This window comes from Trichosurus vulpecula, chromosome 8 (genome assembly GCF_011100635.1).
Source record: "Trichosurus vulpecula isolate mTriVul1 chromosome 8, mTriVul1.pri, whole genome shotgun sequence".
Taxonomy (NCBI): Eukaryota; Metazoa; Chordata; class Mammalia; order Diprotodontia; family Phalangeridae; genus Trichosurus; species Trichosurus vulpecula.
Window position 1 is genome coordinate 86451079 of NC_050580.1, and position 19443 is coordinate 86470521.

Below are 19443 nucleotides of genomic sequence, written 5' to 3' on the forward strand. Positions count from 1 at the left end.
TTGTCCCTGACCTCAAAAACCTCACATTCCAATGGGGGACATAATAGCAAAAAATTTGTATGTATAACTGAGGGAATCAAGAAAGACTTCTTATAGAAGGTAGGACTTATTTGAGTTGAGTCTTGAAGGAAACCAGAGAAACCAGGAGGCAGAGGTGAGAAGGTAGAACAATGTGGGCCTGGGGGACAGTCAGGGGAAAGGCACAGTTCAGAGGTGGAGTATCACATGCGAGGCATACCAGGAAAGCCGGTGCTGTTGAATTGTAGAATACATATGTGTTGGGGCGGGGGAAGATTAAAATATAAGGAGAATGGAAAAGTAAGAAGGGCCATGTTGTAAAGGCCTTTAGAAACCAAACAAAGCATTTTATATTTGACCCTGGAAGTAATAAGGAGCCACTGGAGTTTATTAAATTGGGAGGTGACATGGTCTGCTTTAAGAGGATCATTGATAACTGAGTGGAGAATGGATTAGAGTAGAGAGAGACCAGGCAGGCAGACCAATCAGCAGGCTATTGCAGTAGTGCTGGTGTGAGTGATGGGGGCTTGTACCAAGGTATCAGCTGTGTGGGTAGAAAGAAAGAAACACCGATGAGAGATGCTGCACAGATAGAAATGATGAAACTTCTTGGCAACAGATTGGAAATGTGGGGTGAGTTAAACAAGAAATTAAACCCCTAAGTTGCAACCCTGAGTGGTTGAGTGGATGTTGGTGTTAATAGTCAACAATAATAAGAAAGTTTGGAAGGGGTGATGAGATATGACTTTTTTGATATGTTAAGTTTGATATGTCAAAGAGGCAGAGTTCAAGGGAGAGGCTGGGGCTTAATAAATCAATCTGGAAATCATATGCATATAGATGATAATTGAAGCCAGGAAGCAAATGAGATCACCAAGTGAAATAGTATATTAAAGGGGTAGGAAAGAAGGTCCAGGATAGAGTCATGGTGGAGTTTGTTTGGACAGCATTGAAAGAATGCTGGATTTGGAGTTAGCAGTACTTAGCTCTGAAACTTTCTTACTTTGGGACCATGGGCAAGTCAAATAACCTTTCTGAGCCTCAGTTTCTTTATCTAAAAAAACAGGGTTAATAATACTTCCACTATCTACCTGAAAGGGTGGTTGAAAGTTCTTTATAAAACATAAAAGATTACCAAAAATGAGTTATTAATATTCCCTCCCCACCCCTCCCCCTACTCATATCCTGCATTGACCCATCTTCCTCAGGGTCCAAATCTTGGGTCCTTTGGATCTTGTTCACTCCAATTAGAGCATCAACTGTTAATTCGCTACTAGAGAAGGATCAGACTCCATTTAAGAGAGATGCAACAGAGAGGCTATTCTGAAGAGAAAGCCAGGTTTCAGGTCTCAGGTAAAGTCAGGAGGTAAGAGGTTTAATTATTGAAAAGTTCAAACTGGTGAATATGCTTGCAACGAAATGGATATATCAGGGTTTAATAGGGTTGACATGGGGGGCCTTGAAGAAAACTAATTGGGGATGGAGTTGGCTCAGGCCGAGGAGGGCTAAGCTGGTTTGAAGAGCAAGAGAAAAAAATGAGGCAGTTCAGGATTTTAATATTTATTTAATTACAGAGAAACAAGAGTAATTATTCATGGGAAAGAAGATTTCTCCAGTTTATAAAATGTTTAATATTTGATGAACCAAAGGAGGGGCTTGGGATAATTATTCATTACTGAAAAGAGATTACAAGCTTATTAATGAGAAATAAATGATCATAACAGGTCCCTAGATCCCTACAGGACTTAGGAGAATATAAGTAAATATATGAGTCAAAAAGCCAGCTGAGGGTGGGTGACCTACAAGTGTATGTGGTCAGACTCCAATTTACATTTGAAGGGTTGCTTCTCTATCATCAATCTATTATACTTATATTCCTTATTTGATTCATCCGTTCTTTTTCAGTCAATATTTAGCATCTTCCTGCCTGTGACATCAAATATGGGAAATCAAGCAGATATATTTGAGCAAGACCCTGTCCATCTATATAAAGCCCATGACCTTCTGCTGCCTTAGGAAGCTGCTTTAATACGAAGGTGATTCTGAAGGAATCCCACCCAACTAGGGAAAGTGATATAGATCCAGGTAGAGCTGGGAATACTGAACAGAGGGGAGCCTCTCCAAAGGACCATTGTTGATTTCCATTCTTCCTCTGGAAGAGCAATACACTCAAGGTTCTGGTGATCACCATGGCTGTATTCTCTTACTGCTTCTGAGTGTTTTGCTGTAGGCCCTGAGTCTCTGCATGTGTAAGTAATTGCTATTTCTTTATGCACGGCTGATCTAGTTCTTTTGTGAAACACTTTCTAAGTTTTATAACTGCTATTAAGGACTTTAATAGAAACTGGAACTGGCAATCTGTAATTCACAAAAGCTCAGAAAAACCAAAATTCTAGTTTTGACTTTAATCTTGTAACTGCTGATAATCTCCCTTGAGAAAACACATACATATACATATATACACACATACATAGATATGTATGCATCTATGTATATATGTACATGTTTATATGTGTGTTCGTATATGTATATACATGTTAATATATGTATTGTACATTCATATGTGTGTATTTATGTATATACATGTATGTGTATACACATATACATGCATATCAGACAGCAAGTAACCAAGACAATTTAGCATGAGGTCAGGTACTAAGGAGGGACCTGAACCTATTGGTGGTCTGATCACTGCCCCCTCCCAACCTTTCTTTAGTAACTTCTATCCTCCTGCCCCCAATCTCATGAGTCCTTGGCACATAAAGTCCTTCTCTTTCTCTCTTTAACCTCTTTTCCTTTGACCAAATTCACTTTCTCTCTTCGAATTGGTTTGGTATTTCAGCAAGGGAAAGAAAAATGAGATTGAGGTCTCTAGGTTGGTATGGTAGTCAGCTAGACCCTTTTGTGGAATTGCTGGACATCTCCTGTGGGTCTTTTCTTTGCCAGGATTGGGGTGATGACCTTGAATGTTGGCATGGTGTACATGGAGGAATGAAGGCAGTAGAGTGTCAGGTGTTTCCTACCTTATCCTTGCCTGGAGCTAAGAACAGATTAGTCCTATTTGATAACAGAGTTATAACTGGTGTTGGGGGAGGTAGAAAGCAGGGGCTTTGCCCCAAGGCACTGACATCTTGAGGGGTTGAGCATGTTCTTCACTGGAAGAGCCCTCCACCTCTGGGCAGTAACTGCTATCAGATGCCACATAGCTATCTGATTGCCTCATCCCCTAATCTAAGACTTCACACACACACACACACACACACACACACACACACACACACCCCTTCTCCTCCAAATCCTGCAATGTTTAGGCTTGGACTCCTGCAATCCAAGAGTGACTATACTCATTGTCTTCACTGCTGGTGCTACCTGCCATCTGCCAGAACCACCTCTCTGCCCCCAATGCCCAGACTTTTTTTTTTTTGGCTGCAGATAAAACTATTCCTTGTTATGGCTTCCCTTTTTCTCACTTGTTGAGAGTTTCACTTGGGAAAGTGCAATTAATCTCCTTTCTACATATTCCATTAGTACCATGGTTATGAAGATAAATTTGTCTTCCAGCAAAAGAAGGGACATAAACAAAAGTCAGGTATAGGAACACAGGAGTTATGCAGCATCTGGGTTCCCAGATCTCTTTAACAACTGGCCTCTCTATAGCACTTAGAAGCTAACGCACTCTAAGCACCTGGAAGCTGAAAGAGCCCAGAACATTCCCAAGAGATCTGAGTTGCTTTTTTCAAGTCCTCGGTCAAAAGAAAAACATTTCAAAAGCTACCCTGAAAGACTCAGAATGTACCTCTGATTGAAGACCACAAAGTAAGTCAAACACCCCAGTTCCTATTTAGGGGTCCCAATTAGATTAAATACAGTATTATTTGTTGCTCGTGGCCCAACATCTGAAATTTGTTTCCTCTCTGTACTTTCAATTGATAAAAATATAGTTTTAATCTGGGAACAAATATTCATGTTATGAATATGGTTCATAGTTATGGTTCAGGCTATTTCTTTTTCAAACTAAGAGATTCAGAGGTAGCTTGATTTTATCCTTAATTGTATTTCCCTAGCTATAAGATTCAATATCACTTTTTAATAAATGGCATATAAAAATTGGTCATTTATAATGAACACCAGCAACTTTTGGCTTTTGCTAAACTTAGGGGCCAGGTTTATTACTATTTTTAGGTTTAGGGTATAGTGTGAAAGTTCTCAGACAATTTCTCTTTCATACTTTCAAGGGTTTGTTTTCAACCCAGTTTCACACTGGTCGATAGTCTGATTGACGGTTCAATCTTAGATGAAAGACTTATGCAAGTTACCAGTGCTGCCCCTGACAACCAGGTGGTGGTGGAGAATGCCCTGTCCTCCCTCACTTCCCCACCCTGCTGTACCTGGATCTGGAACCCCCAAAAGAGAAGACATGGGGAAAGAGTCCAAGTGGTAGATGGAGCCATATAGGTCTTACTTATAGACTATGCTTCCTCTAGTCTATTGGTCCTCAATCAACCAATCATCAGGAAGCAGTGCCAGTCCCTGGGGACCAATCAGAGCAGCCCCCTGTGTTTTCTCAGCAAGGGGCTAAAACTACATATTCCCCCTTTGACCAAAGTCTGTGCCTTATAGTCTGCTATATGTATAAAGTAATATTTTTTTTAAAAGCCCATAAAGGGTTTTATATTTTAAAAAAAATTAATAATAAAAAATACTTGAAGATGCAGGATTTTAAATGGAGAGGCGCAGCTCTAACAGAGCACTGATATATTCACTGTTACCAGGATCCTGTTTCAAGGCTCTTTCATAATACGCTACTGCTTGGTTCTTCTCCCCGTGGAGGTTGTGAACCAAAGCAAGGGCCCCCAGACTCTTTGCATCAAAAGAATTCTGATTCAGCCGTTTGAGAGCTAAATTCTGCAAAGCCTTTACAAGTGGAGTGCAAAACTTGGGATTTATCTTTATCCCTTCTAAATAATGGTGCATGGCAAGATCTCCAACTTTCCTGTGGAATTCCAGGAAACGGCCATATTTGAAGTGGGCTTGTTGCTTTTCCTCTTCTCTGACATGTTCTAGGCCCAGCACCTTTTGAAAAATGTCTTCTGCCTTTTTGAGCTCTCCTGCTTCAGCATACATGTTGGCCAGGTCTAAATAAGCAAACACAAACAGAGGTTTCTCTCTGACAGCTGTTTCGAAATGAAATATGGCAGATTGGATAAGTTTGTTGACTTCCTGTTTGTCCCTTCCCCTAGGCTTGTTCCATGTGGCCTTCTTGATTGTGATCATTTGTACCCTATGACAAAGTCCCATTTGGTGATGCAGGAAAGCAGAGGTTGGTACTAGTTTTAAGGCCTTTTTTAAGAGCTCAATAGCCCTCTCTGGGTTATTTTCTCGCCGGTAAAATTTTGCTGCATAGCGAAAGACATAGGGCTCTGATGCTACTTGGTCGAGGGCTTCCTTAATGTAGTTTTCTCCTTCGGAACTTAACCCTAAGTCTTGAAGCTTTAGTGCCAGGAGAACCTTAATGAATGTACTTTTTGGATCCAGCCCAAGTGCCTTTTTCAGAGGGCTCAGAGAAAGACTTTTACTATCTGTACCATCTCTATCAAAGTCATCCATTCGGTACATGACAATGGCAAATCCAGTGTTAAATTCAGGGTGCTCAGGATCCGACTCCAGGGCCTTTTCAAAACAGGCTTTGGCCCTGTCGTAATACCTCCCTCCAAACTTGAGAAGAGCCCACCCTTTCTCACACTCGATTTCTGGAAGCTCCACCTTGTAGCGAAAAGGACTTGACAGCCTCTTACAACTTGCCTCCACCTTGTCCAGGTAAGTCTGGGCTTCACGGGGTCTGCCCATGTGATAATAGATCCAGGCATAGTTTCCCCAGGTCACAAGGCTTCTCTTTCCTATGTGGTTGGCATAGTCCTCCTGAATCCTTTCTTCGGCATCTTTTAAACTTTCTAAAGCTTCTTCATTTTGGCCTTTGAGATGTTTCACATAGGCCAGTAGGTTAAAAAGGGTGACTTTGGATTTAATGGTCAGATATTCCAGCTGGTCATCAATTCTCTCTTCTACATAACGTACCTCAATGTCCTCCTTCTGTAGATTCCAAGTAAAGTGACAATCCAACATCAGCAGGAAGTGTTTTAAGGAATTCTTAGATATTTCACTATAAGAGAAGAAATCCGGTTTAGTTTCAGAGGCACAAGTAGAAGCAGCATGTGACTCATAATCCCAAATGCCATTATTTTCAATGATTAATAATAATGATAATATAACATCTACAACACTTACTACATGCCCAGTGGGGCAGCCGGGTGGTGAAGTGGATAAAGTGCTGTGCTTGGAATGAGGAAGGCTCCTCTTCCCAGGTTCAAATTTGACCTGATTCACTTACCAGCTGAGTGACCCTAGGCAAGCCACTTTACCCTTTTGGCCTTAGTTCCTCATCTGCAAAAAGGAACTGGAGAAGGAAGTGGAAGACCCCTCTAGTAGTTCTGCCAAGAAAACCCCAAATGGCGTCACAGAGTGGGACATGCCTGAAATATGACTTAACAGCAACAAAATGTACCCAGTACTATGTTAAGTGCTTTATAATTATTATCTCATTTGAGCCTTACAACCACCCTGGGAGGTAGGGGCTATTATTATACCCACTGTACAGATGAGGAAACTGAGATAAAGAGGCTAAGCAGCTTGCCCAGGGTCACACAGGTAATAAGTGTCTAAGGCTGAATTTGAACTCAGGTCTTCCTGACTGTACCGCACCAACTAGCTGCCCTTAAGTTACATTTTTCTTAAATTTATCACCCTTCCATTACCTTACTCCCCACCCCCAACTTTCCTGACCACAGTAGATAAAGTTCTGGGCCTGGAGTCAGGAAGACCTAAGTTCTAATTGGGTGTCAGACGTTTACTACCTATATGACCTTGGGCAGATGACTTAATTTCTTTACCTCAGTTTCCCCATCTGTAAAACGGGAATAACAACAGCAGCACCTACCTCTCAGGTTGGTGTGAGGGCCAAATGTGATAATGATTATAAAACACTTAGCACAGTGCCTGGCACACAGTAAGCCCTATATAAATATTAACTATTATTATTACTAATTTCTACAATGTGCTAGGCTCTGGGCATACAAAGACAAAAATGAATAGTCTCTGGACTCAAAGGCATTTGGCCTGGGGTGTGGAGGTTCAGAGATTCAATATATACATTGATAAGGGAATATAAAGTATGTCACATTTGTGCATGAAGTAAAATTAGAGGCATATTAGTAATATACTAGATATATTTAATTTTATTACTTGTCACTCAGGCTTAGAAATATTTCATAAATATGCCTGTTATTTATTGAAAAACTATTCCTGTGAGGCAGACTGGGTTGGGGAACCTTTTTTTTTCTATTGAAGGTGATGATACAATGAACAAGTTGAAGACCAAGTAAGGGAAAAAAAACCAACAACATTTATTTATTTAAGAAATTGAAAAGTTTCCACCCACTGGATTTTTAAATTAAGGGCATGAAATATAATGTATCCAATAAATATCATTATTTAAAAATTAAGTCCTGAATTTTATGGGCTGTTAAGGGAAGGAAAAATATAGGGGGGCTAGGGAGAGGGAGAGAGAATATTTTCCCTATTTGTATGACATTTTGGGCAAGTCACTTCTTCCTTCTGGGCCCCTTCTGAGAAAAGATGTTTATATGCCTGCTACCTGTGGGAAAGGAGGAGAGAATGGAGCATGATGTCAAGGGGTTTTGAGGTGAAAAGAAGGGGCCCCAGAGGGCCCTACTGCAAATCTGTAAAATGAATGGCTTTAAACTAATTAACATCTAAGGTCTCTTTCATTTCTAACACCTAGGGTCTTATCACCCTGTAACCTGCATATGAGAAAGGGATAGACAGTCTGACACAGACAGATAAATAGATATAGATATATAGAACAGGTACAGATAAAGAACAGCAAAGTGGGCTGGGTGCCTATGGGATTTTTAAAACCTTCTCTGGTTTGGGGGACTCTCCGAGAATCCCAAAGCTCACTTGTGGCAGGTTACTGCTCCTCTAGGCACATTCCCTCCTCCTGACATACCTATCTCCATTCTGCTTTATGTGCTTCCTAGAAACTGCTATAGCTTCTGAAAACTCCCATATCCCAAGCTTATATCGGGAGAGAGATGCCCCTGGACAAATGCCGGCATGTCTTTTGCCGTGATATCAGATATGATAATCCAATCAGGCAAGTATGAGTGAGAACTTGGTCCAAACCATTGCCTTCATTTGGTCATTGAACTGGCCTAAGGCATGGAGAGGACAGATGATGCTTTGTTGCTGAGATACCGACCCAGGGTTCTGTTGAGAAGCTGCCTATGAGTTATCCTGGTTGTATTCTTCCCATGCAGCCCTGGCTCCATCATGTTCTTGTCCTCATGTGACTCATGGCAGGCCTTATGCCTTGCCTTAGGGATAGACCCTGGACCTGTGATTTCATCCCCTCAAGTTATTATCCTATTTCTCTCCTTTCTCAGCTAAACTCCTAGAAAAAGCTGTCTATGCTTGCTTACTTATGTTTCCTCTCCTATCACTCCTTCATCTTCTGACCGCATGACTCCAATGAAATACTCTCTCCAAAGTTACCAATGACCTCTGCATTGCCAAACCTAATGGTCTTATTTTTTTCAGTCCTCTTCCTTCTTGACTTCTCTTCCTCATTGGATACTGTGGACCATTCTCTCCTCTCTGGGCTTTCATATTATGTCCTTCTGGTTCTCCTAACCCATCTAAATGCTCCTTGTCTTCCTTTGCTAGCTTATCATTTATCTCATATCTCCTTAATTGTAGGTATTCCTGAAATGTTGCCCTGGATCCCTTAATCTTTTCTCTCTATGCCTTCTCTCAGTGACCTCATCAGATACCATGGGATGATTTAATTATCATCTCTGTGCAGATGACCCCTGGATCTAAATATCCAGCCCGTCTCTCCTCTTAGCTTCAATACTGCATCATCAACTGCCTATTGGACATTCATTTCAAAATGGATGTCTCAGAGGCATCTGAAACTCAACATGTCCAACACACTAGCCCCCAAATTTTTCCTAATTTCCATATTTCTGTCAAAGGCACAGTCATTCTTCCATTCTCCATGGTTTATAACAGGGTATTATCTTCATGTCTTCCCTTATCCCACATATCCAGTCAGTTGACAATCTTGCTGTTTCTATCTCCACAGTATCTCTTGAATCTCATCCATCCTCTCTCCTAATACAGCTGTCTCCTCAGTTCAGGCTTCACCACCTCCTGACTAAATTAGTGCAACATCTTCCTAACTGGTTTCCAAGCTCAACTGGTCTCTGCACTCCTGTCCACCCTTTGCATTTGTGCCAAAGTGATTTTCTTCAGTCACAATGTGACCATGTCACTCTCCTACTCAATAAACCCCAGTGGCTCCCAATTGCCTCTAGGATCAAATATAATCTCTGTTTAGTTTTTAAAGCCCTTCAAGACCTGGTCCCAGCCTATATTTTCATCTTTGTTCAGCATTACTCCCCTTCACACACTTTGTGATCCAGCCAGACTAGCCTTTTCTCTGTTCTCATATATAACAAGTTAGCTCCTTTCTCCCATCTCCCATCTTCCATGCCATCCTCCTTGTATGTACTATTTTAAAAATCTTTTAATTGGTCTCCCTGTGTCAAGTCTTTCCCCACTCCAATCTGGGCTCCATTCAGCTGCTGGATCTAGAAAAGTGACTATTACACTCCTCCTCATTCCCTTCTCAGTAAACTCCAGTGCTTCCTGACTACCTCCAAGAGCAAATATAAACTCCTCTCCTTGCATTTAAAAGCCTTCATAACCTGGCCTACTTTGATCCCTTTCTTATAATCTATGATCCAGCTACATTGGCCTAATTGCTATTTCTTGAACAGAAAACTCTTTCTTCCATCCAACCTCTGCATTGGCTATCCCCTATGGCTGGAATGAGATACACCCTCATCTCTGCCTCTTGATTTTCTTGGCCACCTTCAACACTCAGCCTAAATCTCACCAATGGCAGAAGGTCTTTCCTGATCCTCTCCAGCTACTGTAGCCTTCCTGGTTCTTATGACCTTCCATCTATTGTACTCTGTATATATCTTATATGTACCTAATTATTTTTATGTTGTCTCCTCCTTGAGGACGAGGGCTGTTTTTAACTTTTTTGTACCAGTAATGCTTAGGTCAGTCCCTGATCCATGAAACCGCTCTTAATAAATGATTCTTGACTGATTAATTGACTGTTATCTGAACTTAATATACAATTTAATAGACAACTCATTGAGTTGGTGCATCTAACTTAGACATATATTGTAGATGGACAATAAACTGGGTCCAGAATTGAATAAGAGAAGGACAGGATTTCATCTGGCAAATTGTTTAACGCTTTCAGTGAATCCCAAGTTTCTTCCCCAAACAAAACCTGATCTTTTAATACAATATTCTCTTAGGGATGTTATGTGGTTGTAAATCACAGAATGTCATGCTTTCTAAAGAACTAATAGTTCTAATCACTTAAAGAGTAATGCAGAGATGCATGGCAAACATAACTAGACAATGTCTATTAGTATGGATGATGTGTGAGAGAAGTAGCAAGAAAGAAGTTGTCCAGGAAATGCATGACCAGTGAAGGAGGTTGGCTGGTCATGTATTGAAAATGAAGGCCAGCAGATGGCCATACCTCAGGCTCTACTGGAACCCAGGTACTGTTAAGAGCACATTGGGCGGGCCTTCCATGGAGGATTGACAGAAGGATGTGTGCAGGTATAAGAATTACACATGCTAAGAAGGCAAAAGGGGTGGGTTGTGATTTGCACTGCTGTAAGGAAAGCCTATGTCATCAGAGATGTATGGAAATATCGAAACATAGGAAAAGTATGTGAAGATTCCCAAGAGAGATTTTAAGATGACATGTTAGCTAAAGTTCTTAAGCAACAATGACCTTTTCTGAAGTGGCCTAATACTTTGAAGGGACCTGTGAAAGGAGAGACTTGGTTAACTTGGAATGTGCTTACATCAGTTGAATATACAGAAAGATGGAGGCTTATGGAGCAACATAACTACCTCATTCAAGGATCTGGGGGTAAGAGTATGGCAAGGACAGATATTGATCCTGCCCACATTATTTTAGGTAGATAATGGTAATAAACCTCTGCTTGATGTGACATCCCTGCCATCTTTATTCCTTGTCCTTGACCATGGAATTACTGACTTACTGATCAGTCACAGTAGGTATAACAAAAATCATAAGGTCTTAGAATTGGAAGTAACCACTGAGGAAGCATGGTCCAATGGACATGTGGCATCAGAAGACCCAGGTTTGAATTCTTGTTCTGATACTTGTTGCCTTTGTGACCTTGGGGAATTCACCTTACTTCTCCTCTAAGGTACCATCCAGCTCTATTCCTATGGTCCTATGATACCAAGGCTCATTTACTCTAACCTCTCAACTGGGAGACATTTAATGTATACAAAATCGTGTTTTAGGAAGATTAATCTGAAAGTGGTTTGTAGGATGGACTATAGCATGGGAACTAAGGGAACCAGTTAGGAGATTTGTAATAGTCTGGATATAAGACTACGAGACCCTAGATTTGGGAATGGAAAGTAAGGAACTGATTTAAGAAAGGCTGGAATCATAGCATAGAATAATAGGAGATTAATTATAATTTAAATTAATAATAATTACAGGTTATTAGCAGATTCTGGCCTGGACTTTAGGTCTGCTGCCTCCAAACTTAAGTGTTCTTCCTGTTACACTATGCTGCTATTACACACATCATGGAAGAAGAATCAATACGACTTGGTAGCTGACTACAGTAGATGGAGAAAAAAAAATAAGACTGACCCTACGCTTCACAAGCTAGGTTTCTAAACTAGAAGACAGAAATAGGGAAGTGTAGAGAGGAGGCTACGTTTTGGAAAAGGAGGATGATTCTGATTTTAGTTCATTTTTAAGCACATTCGTTAGGCTGGTAGAGCATATTCGTAGACATATAGGTAGAGGTTTCCTAGAGGCAGCTAGGTGGCGCCAGAGTGCATAGAGTGCTGGGATTGGAGTCAGGAAGACTGATCTTCCTAAATTCAAATTAGCTTCAGACACTTACTATGTGACCCTGGGCAAGTCCCTTAACCCTGCTTGCCTCAGTTTCCTCATCTGTAGAATGAGCTGGAGAAGGAAATGGCAAACCACTCCAGTATCTTTGCCAAGAAAGCCCCAGATGGGGTCACAAAGAGTCGGACACAACACAACAACGTATTCCTAGAGGCGCTTGAAAGCAATGGACAGAGCTTAGAAGAGAGTTTCAGACTGGGGATGGAGATATGGTAATCATCAGAATAGAAGTGATGACTGGGAAAAGGTCAGATATCCAGAAGAGAAACTGTCAAGAAAGAAGAGCAGATAGACAAGGGTGAACTTTGGGTCATGCTTACATTTAGAGGTCTGGTGGAGAAAGAGGTTCCATTGAAGGGAGAGTAGAAAGAGTAGCCTAGGAAGTAGGAGGAGAACCAATGTGGTGTCTTAGAAACCAAAGGAGTAAAAAGTTTCATAAAAGAAGTACTAGTCAAAGGCATCAAATGCTCCAGGGGGTTGAAGGAAGTGGAAGACTGGGTAAAGGACAATATAATTTGTAATGGCATTTTTCCCCCCAAAGGCTACCTATGAAAGGTTGGATACCTTGAGCTAAAATTTTATTATAGAGTCGATTTTTTATTTTTGTATATTTTTAATACAACTTTATAAAATAATCGCTTTTGTTTTTATATCCCTTTCATTTCTGATTGTATCCCTTTTTTGCCCCCTCCTTAGAGAGTTATCCTGGGAATAAAGAATAAAAAAGAGAGGAAAAAAAAATCCAGCAAAACTACCTATCATACCATTTATTTCTGAAGGTGTATGCAAGGTTTCATACCCATAGTCTCCCACCTCTGCAAAGAAGAGAGAGAGATTTAGTACCACTTTTAAACACAGCGATTTTTAGGTCACACATGACCATGAACTGAGGAACACATCTCCCACTTGGAAGTGACCTTGCTATTTTACCTTCTCTTATCTAGGCTTCAACCTGGACCACCCATGTTGCCTTTTCTATCTTTTTTCTTCCCTCTGATCAGCCTCTGCCATGACCTAGTGCTTTGAAAAAACAAATTTTCCCCAGACTCTTCTCCATGGCCAGTACCACTTTGGGAAAAAAAAAGAGCGTTGCTTCCTAAAAATTTCTTCATTCAGTTAATTATAACTCTCTGGGGGCTATTAGGAGACGGTGAAAAAGGAGCCTCCTGGCTCTGGCCTCAGAGGACCTGTGTTCAAATGCTGCTCATGACAACTACGATCTGTGTGATTTCAAGTATGCCAAGTAATCCTTCTGAGCCTGAGAGCAGAGAGTTAACAGTTGGCATGCTGTTCTCTGCTTGCAGTGGCATTTCCCTTTATTTCCAGTCATTTTTTGCCATCACCTGCTTTAAGACCCAGTTGCATCAGATTCGTCTGCTCCTGGACGATTTTCTGACTAACCCAGCCTTGCCTGAATCAATTCTTTACTTTGCAAGCCCATGGCACAGTTCATTCTGCTTTTCCTGCCAGGTGGCCTCTGAATTCCTATTCAATTCTAGATCTAGGATTCTATAATCTCTGCAGAATGGGTTAATAGGAGGGTCTAGCTATATAGGTTTATGAGGGAAAAACAGCACCTGTCTTACCCTGACTCAGTGGTGTGTGTCCTCTGCAGAAAGACAAAACCTCACAAAATCTCTATGCACAGAGTATTTACATTTCATCAGTGAACCAAAGTGGGGCAGGTCCGGGGTTGGCTGTACAATTGTGGCAAAAGGCCATGAGCCCATAAGTAATGGCCACACACAGCACGGCTAGCAGGGCTTAAATCTACCATTAGCTGCTCCCGGTGGGAGGAGGGGGCCCTCACCAGCTACACACAGCTAGAGCCCACAAGGTCCTGGATACACCTTATACCTCTTCTTTTGGACCGGGAGATGGGAAAGCAAACTTCACTCATGCAGCGTCCCTTCTGACTTCATTTTGAACTATAAGGAGCCAGTGTTAAGGGAATAGCCTGATAAAAAATATCTTCCGTGGATGAGAACAAAGGAGGGGAAGGAATATTTCTTAATCCTCATGCAAGCTATGTGGGGGTAACACAAAAGCGGTCGAAGACTCTTTGCTCTCTGGGTGTTTCCAAAAGAATTAGAGATACACGATTGGCATGGGAGAGATGACAAGACTACGTAACGTGCAGGAAAAGCATAACGAATTGTACCAATGGCGTGCAAAGTAAAAGAATGATTCAGGCAGGGCTGGGTTAGTCAGGAAAATCCTCCAGGAGCAGAGGAATCTGCTAGAACTGGGTCTTAGAGCAGATGATGGCAAGAAATGACTGAAAACCAGGGAACATGCCGCTGTAAGCAGAGAACAGCATGCCAACTGTTAACTCTCTGCTCTCTGGTCCCAGGAGTTTGGGGATGCTGCTGAGCACAGTCCTGGCTTTGTCTTTGGTGCACAGATATCTACCCTGGCATGGGAATTTACCTAGGATCCCACGGAGGGGCACTGACAGCTCTGCATTGACCCACATTCACAATACATTGATTAAGCTGCTACGGTGCATAAGTTATAGTGCTAGGTGCTTTCAAAAGTCCTACTTGTAAAAAAAAAGGAAGATAAATCCCTCACCTCAAGAGATTTACAGGCTCTGGGTGGGCACTTTTCAATATGGCAGGGACAATCAGTTTTAATTTTACTCTTGAGAGCAAAAACAAAACAACAAAAAACAAACAGAAGCAAATAGAAACCTTCCCTCCCCCAAACACTGCCCTGCCTCACTTATTAATCTTACCTACCCCCTGCAACCGCCCAACAAGTGCGAAAGAGGATTCCTACTGTCAGTATTTTCTTTTCCAAAAACTGACCTTTCTCTGAAACACTGAGCTGGCTTAGCCCAGGCTAGCTGCTCTCTCGGTTTTCTCAAGGAGAGCTGGCAGCCTCAGTCAGAAAAGACAACTGAAAAGTGGGGAAAAAGCCCAACAACTATAAAGCAGCTTGGTATTGGGCTTTTGTTTGTGTTAATGGATTATGACTAAGCAAATATTGGAAGATGCAAGGACAATCATCTGCCTTCATGGAATAGCAAAATTGCTTAGTGATTAGAATTCAAGAGAAATGTTTGGTTGGACGATCTTTGCCTGCAGTAATTTGCATTTCAGGGAGAGGGAAACAAAGGGAAAAGAAAGCCATCTACCTCATGTTTATTGCCCGGTGGTCCAATGTCCCTCAGTACTGTGGTCGGGTCTTGCTTTGCAGGTGGCTGTCTGCAGGGATGCTCTGGATTGTGCTTTCTCAGGACTGAGGAGGGAGCTTGCTGGGGGTGATCCTCGCATACAACCGCTTATAAAAAGAACCCAGCACGTCACAGATGAGCACGGAGTGGGAGGAGGGAACAGAAACTAGAAAGCAAAACTGATTACTGACTGGGAAATGGAAACTAAGGGGAGCGGGGAGCGGAAACCTGCCCCGGGACCTTAAAACCTCAAGGCACCTGGTCACTGGGAAGAAATCAACTTGGGGAGGGGGAGCGTCTACTCTGAGCCCCAAACTTTACCTCATTTGAACCTAACAACAACTCTGGGAAGTAGGTACAGTTATTATCCCCATGTCACAAATAAAGAAATTGAGGCAAATAGAAATCAGGTGACTTGCCTAAGGTCACACAGGTAGTAAGTGTCTGAGTCTGGATTTGGACTCAGGTCTTTGTGACCCCAGGCTCAGTGTTCTATCCACTGAGCCACCTAGCTGCTCCAGTATAATATATAATACCTAACATATATAGTGCTTTAACGTTCACAAAGCACTTAACATAAATTATGTGTATCTAAAAGTGATGCTACTGAGCTGCTCTCTGGTCATTTTGTGCTAGGTGTGGTCTTCCCAGTTGTGAGAATGGGCTGATATTGGTTCATCCGTATACTTGCCTAGTTTACATGAACATTTGTACATTTGTCAAATGTCAGGCTGAGGGTGAAGGGGACATTCTGGTTGAGGATCAGAGCAGAGTTAATTGGACTTCACAGGACCATAGCTTGTGGCCATGAATGTGACATAGCCCGAGTTGTCCTGTTCAGATCCAGTAAGCCTGCAGGTACAAGTCTGGCTTTCCCGAGATGCCCCCCTTCACCACAGGGTGCAGACGCTGTTTTGTGGTTGTTTGTCTTTCGTTGGTTGTTGTTTATCCTTAGAAGAAAGAGAGAGACAGACAGAGAGAGAGATAGAGAGTGGCAGAGAGAGAGAGAGAGTCAGAGAGAGAGAGAGAAAGAGAGAGAGAGAGAGAGAGAGAGAGAGAGAGAGAGAGAGAGAGGCAGAGAGAGAGAAGAAGGAAGATGTGTTGCCCAACTGGTCAGTTCCAGTTTGGTCCCCAGTGGGCAGCTCTTTTTCTGCTCACAGAGCTTGTTTGTCCTTCATTCTCCAAGAGGACCATGACATCAAGGAGGTGATGTCTTGACATGTAGGTCAATTGGATTTAAGTGAGGGAGGTCTGTGGGAAGTCTCCAGCCTCACTTTCATCTCCAGAGACATCTGGGTTCAGTGGGCAGATATAGATCAGGACAACTGGAGACTGCCCAGGGTGCAGTGGGAGACCTCGGCCTTTTCAAGCTAAGATCTTTAATGGGTCTCAGCTTGACTGAGGCAACACTCATTCAGTGTTTAAGGCTTAATAAGAAATGAAGTAGGAAATGGCCTCTTTACCAATCAAAAAAAATCTCTCTGGGAGGGGAAGACCCTTAGGGTTTCCAGACAAAACAGAAGCAATTGCTATTTACATTCATTCTGAGACAATCTGGGACCAAACAATGACCAAGAAGGGGAAGCTAGGTGGTGCAGTAGATAGATTGCCGGGCCTGGAGTCAAGAAGAACTGAGTTCAAATCAGACCTCAGATACTTACCAGCTGTGTGATGCTGGGCTGGAGAAGGAAATGGCAAACAAGGTGAAGATAGGGAGGGGAGAAGAGGGGAGTGATTCAGGAGCCTTTAGCAGTTTGTGCTCAAGCTGTGAGTAGGGGTAGGGGGGGACACAAGCTCCTTCTGCATTCAAGTCCATTCCTGCATTCACCAGCAATGTTGCTGGCCCTGCCCTCTGGCTTGTTTGTCTGGGACCCTTCTGCACCCTGTTCCTTCTGAGGTATTCCTGGGAACATTCTGATGCCTTCCCCTGCAATGAATCCACCACGCATTGGGCATCCTTTCTGTGATTTTTCTTGTGTTCTTTGTGTGTATGAGTTAAATGACTTTAGCAGGTTGGCTGTTAATGGATGTCTAAGGGAAGGGACAGGTCTTCTCACAAGATTCCTCCCTGGGTTTGGGAAAATGGTGTGTCTGAGGGCCTACCAATAGAGGGACATTTCTGGTACCAAAGTTTCTAACCTAGACCTATGTTAGGACCTGTACATTCTGGGGGAAACACCATTCAGAGACACATGGAGTTGTCTTTATTCAGAATCCCCTCACATCAGCAAAATTCCTCAGGAGGTATCTCTACCTACTTCCTAGTACTTACTGGCAAACTCTATGGTCAATGGACAGTATGAACAAGAGGATGACTGAGGCACTCAGGGGAGAGGGCCAGTTAGGAAAAGAAAAATGGTTTGGCTTTTAAAGGTTAGCAAGCATGAGAAGATTCCCCAGGTAGCTTAATCTTAGCTGGCTGGGAGTGCTCCCATCTAAACCAGTCTTCCAGCTTTGGCCTCTCTCTACCACATCCTGAAAAGGGTAGGGGTACTCTAGAGAGTACATCTGGAGATGGAGATTGAGCAACTTTATCATTCCATATGACATGGCTTTCTCATGGGAACTCAGGCCATAATAAATATTTCCCACTCAGCTCAGTTTCCCAGGGGCCATTCAAATTTTTTTGTGCCTTTCTACTCCCTTCTTGCCATGATGCTCTTTCCTTTCCAGTTATTCCACACCCCTCCCGCCCCTCGCCCCCTACCGATGACCATGTATTCATAGATGTACCATATTTGATATGGCATTGCAGGTCAACCCATAGTACTCATTTGTTCATGGGTATCATCCCGTGCTATTAAGTGTGGGCCTTGCTTAGAGGGATTCACAGAAAGAGCATCCGTTCAAGTAGGTTCCCTGACCAAAATCTTTATTTAAAAAAAAGATTAATTTACTTATTTTTAGTTTTCAACATTCACTTCCAGAAGATTTTGAGTTAAAAATTTTCTCCTCCTCCTTCCCCTTCCCCCTCCCCAAGACGGCATGCGGTCTGATATAGACTCTATTTATGCATTATATTAAATGTATTTTTGCATTAGTCATGATATTAACAAGAATTAGAACTCATGGGAAGAGCCACGAGAAAGAAGAAACAAAACAAAACAACAAAAAAGGAGAGCAAATAGTCTGCTGCCATCTACATTCAGACTCCAAAGTTCTTTCTCTGTACGTAGAGGGCATTTTCCATCATGAGTCTTTCAGAGTTGCCTCACAGGATCTTTATGCAGAGTTCCCTTTTCTAGGCATCTTTCAATGACCACTGCTGCTTCTCTTGGGGCCTGTGGGTGGCGCCATTGTGTGCTGAGTGTCAGGCTGGGTCAAAAAATTCAAATGTGACCTCAGACAATCATTTACTAGCTGGGTGACCCTGTGGGCAATCTTCTTCATTCAGCAACAATTTCTGGTTTAGTCAAAGTTAGGTTAACTTCTGTTCATCTGTATCTCTGAGATAATATTTCTGTAGTAGGATAGGCCTGAAAATAGGGTTAAAAGGACTATTCCAAATACCCTTAAGGGGACTTCTAATTCATATCCTTCCTGGTGGACACAGTCCTACCCGATGCTCCTCTGCCTTTTAGGTATATAATATCCTGAGCCTGGTACATGTCCTGAACTCTCTATGGCAGCTATAGAGTGGCTAACCCTTATGCTACATTTCACACAGTTCACTACCAAAGAAATCTCCAACTGTGTGTCCTGGTCATTGAACTACAGGGCCCTAGGATTAAAAAAAAATAAAAAGACTTTGACTTTGATGATGTGGAAGAAGACCCCCATTTTAGTCACAGCACATGTATATAAAATTGCCCACCAGGGGTCAGTGGACCATTACTACCATTCCTAGTTGAAGTTGATTATGTAGAAACTGAGAAAGAAGGTGTTTAGTCCGATGATATATAACCCATTCTCTAACACTTGCATGCCAAATCTTGGGATCCAACCAGGATCACTCAATCCAACTGGTGGAGCCATTGCAATCTGTGATCAGTTTCTAGTTCCAAAATACACTTGGCAATGTCAACCCATCCTTTGGGCTATGGCGCATGCTGTCCATTTGCCTGCATAACACTATGCTGCTGTCTTAGGAGACATGATGGGGAGG

General features: G+C 42.2%; 1 protein-coding gene across 1 annotated transcript; it reads right to left on the bottom strand.

Annotated features, from left to right (window-relative positions):
* Positions 1-1562: 1562 nt before the first annotated feature.
* LOC118829410 (interferon-induced protein with tetratricopeptide repeats 5-like) lies at positions 1563-15497 on the bottom strand. The gene is made up of 2 exons (XM_036736428.1): positions 15300-15497; positions 1563-6178 (listed from the first exon to the last, which is right to left on the bottom strand). The coding sequence occupies exons 1-2, from the start codon at positions 15302-15304 to the stop codon at positions 4738-4740; spliced, it is 1446 nt and encodes a 481-aa protein (XP_036592323.1). The 5' UTR covers positions 15305-15497; the 3' UTR covers positions 1563-4737.
* Between the last annotated feature and the right edge of the window lie 3946 nt (positions 15498-19443).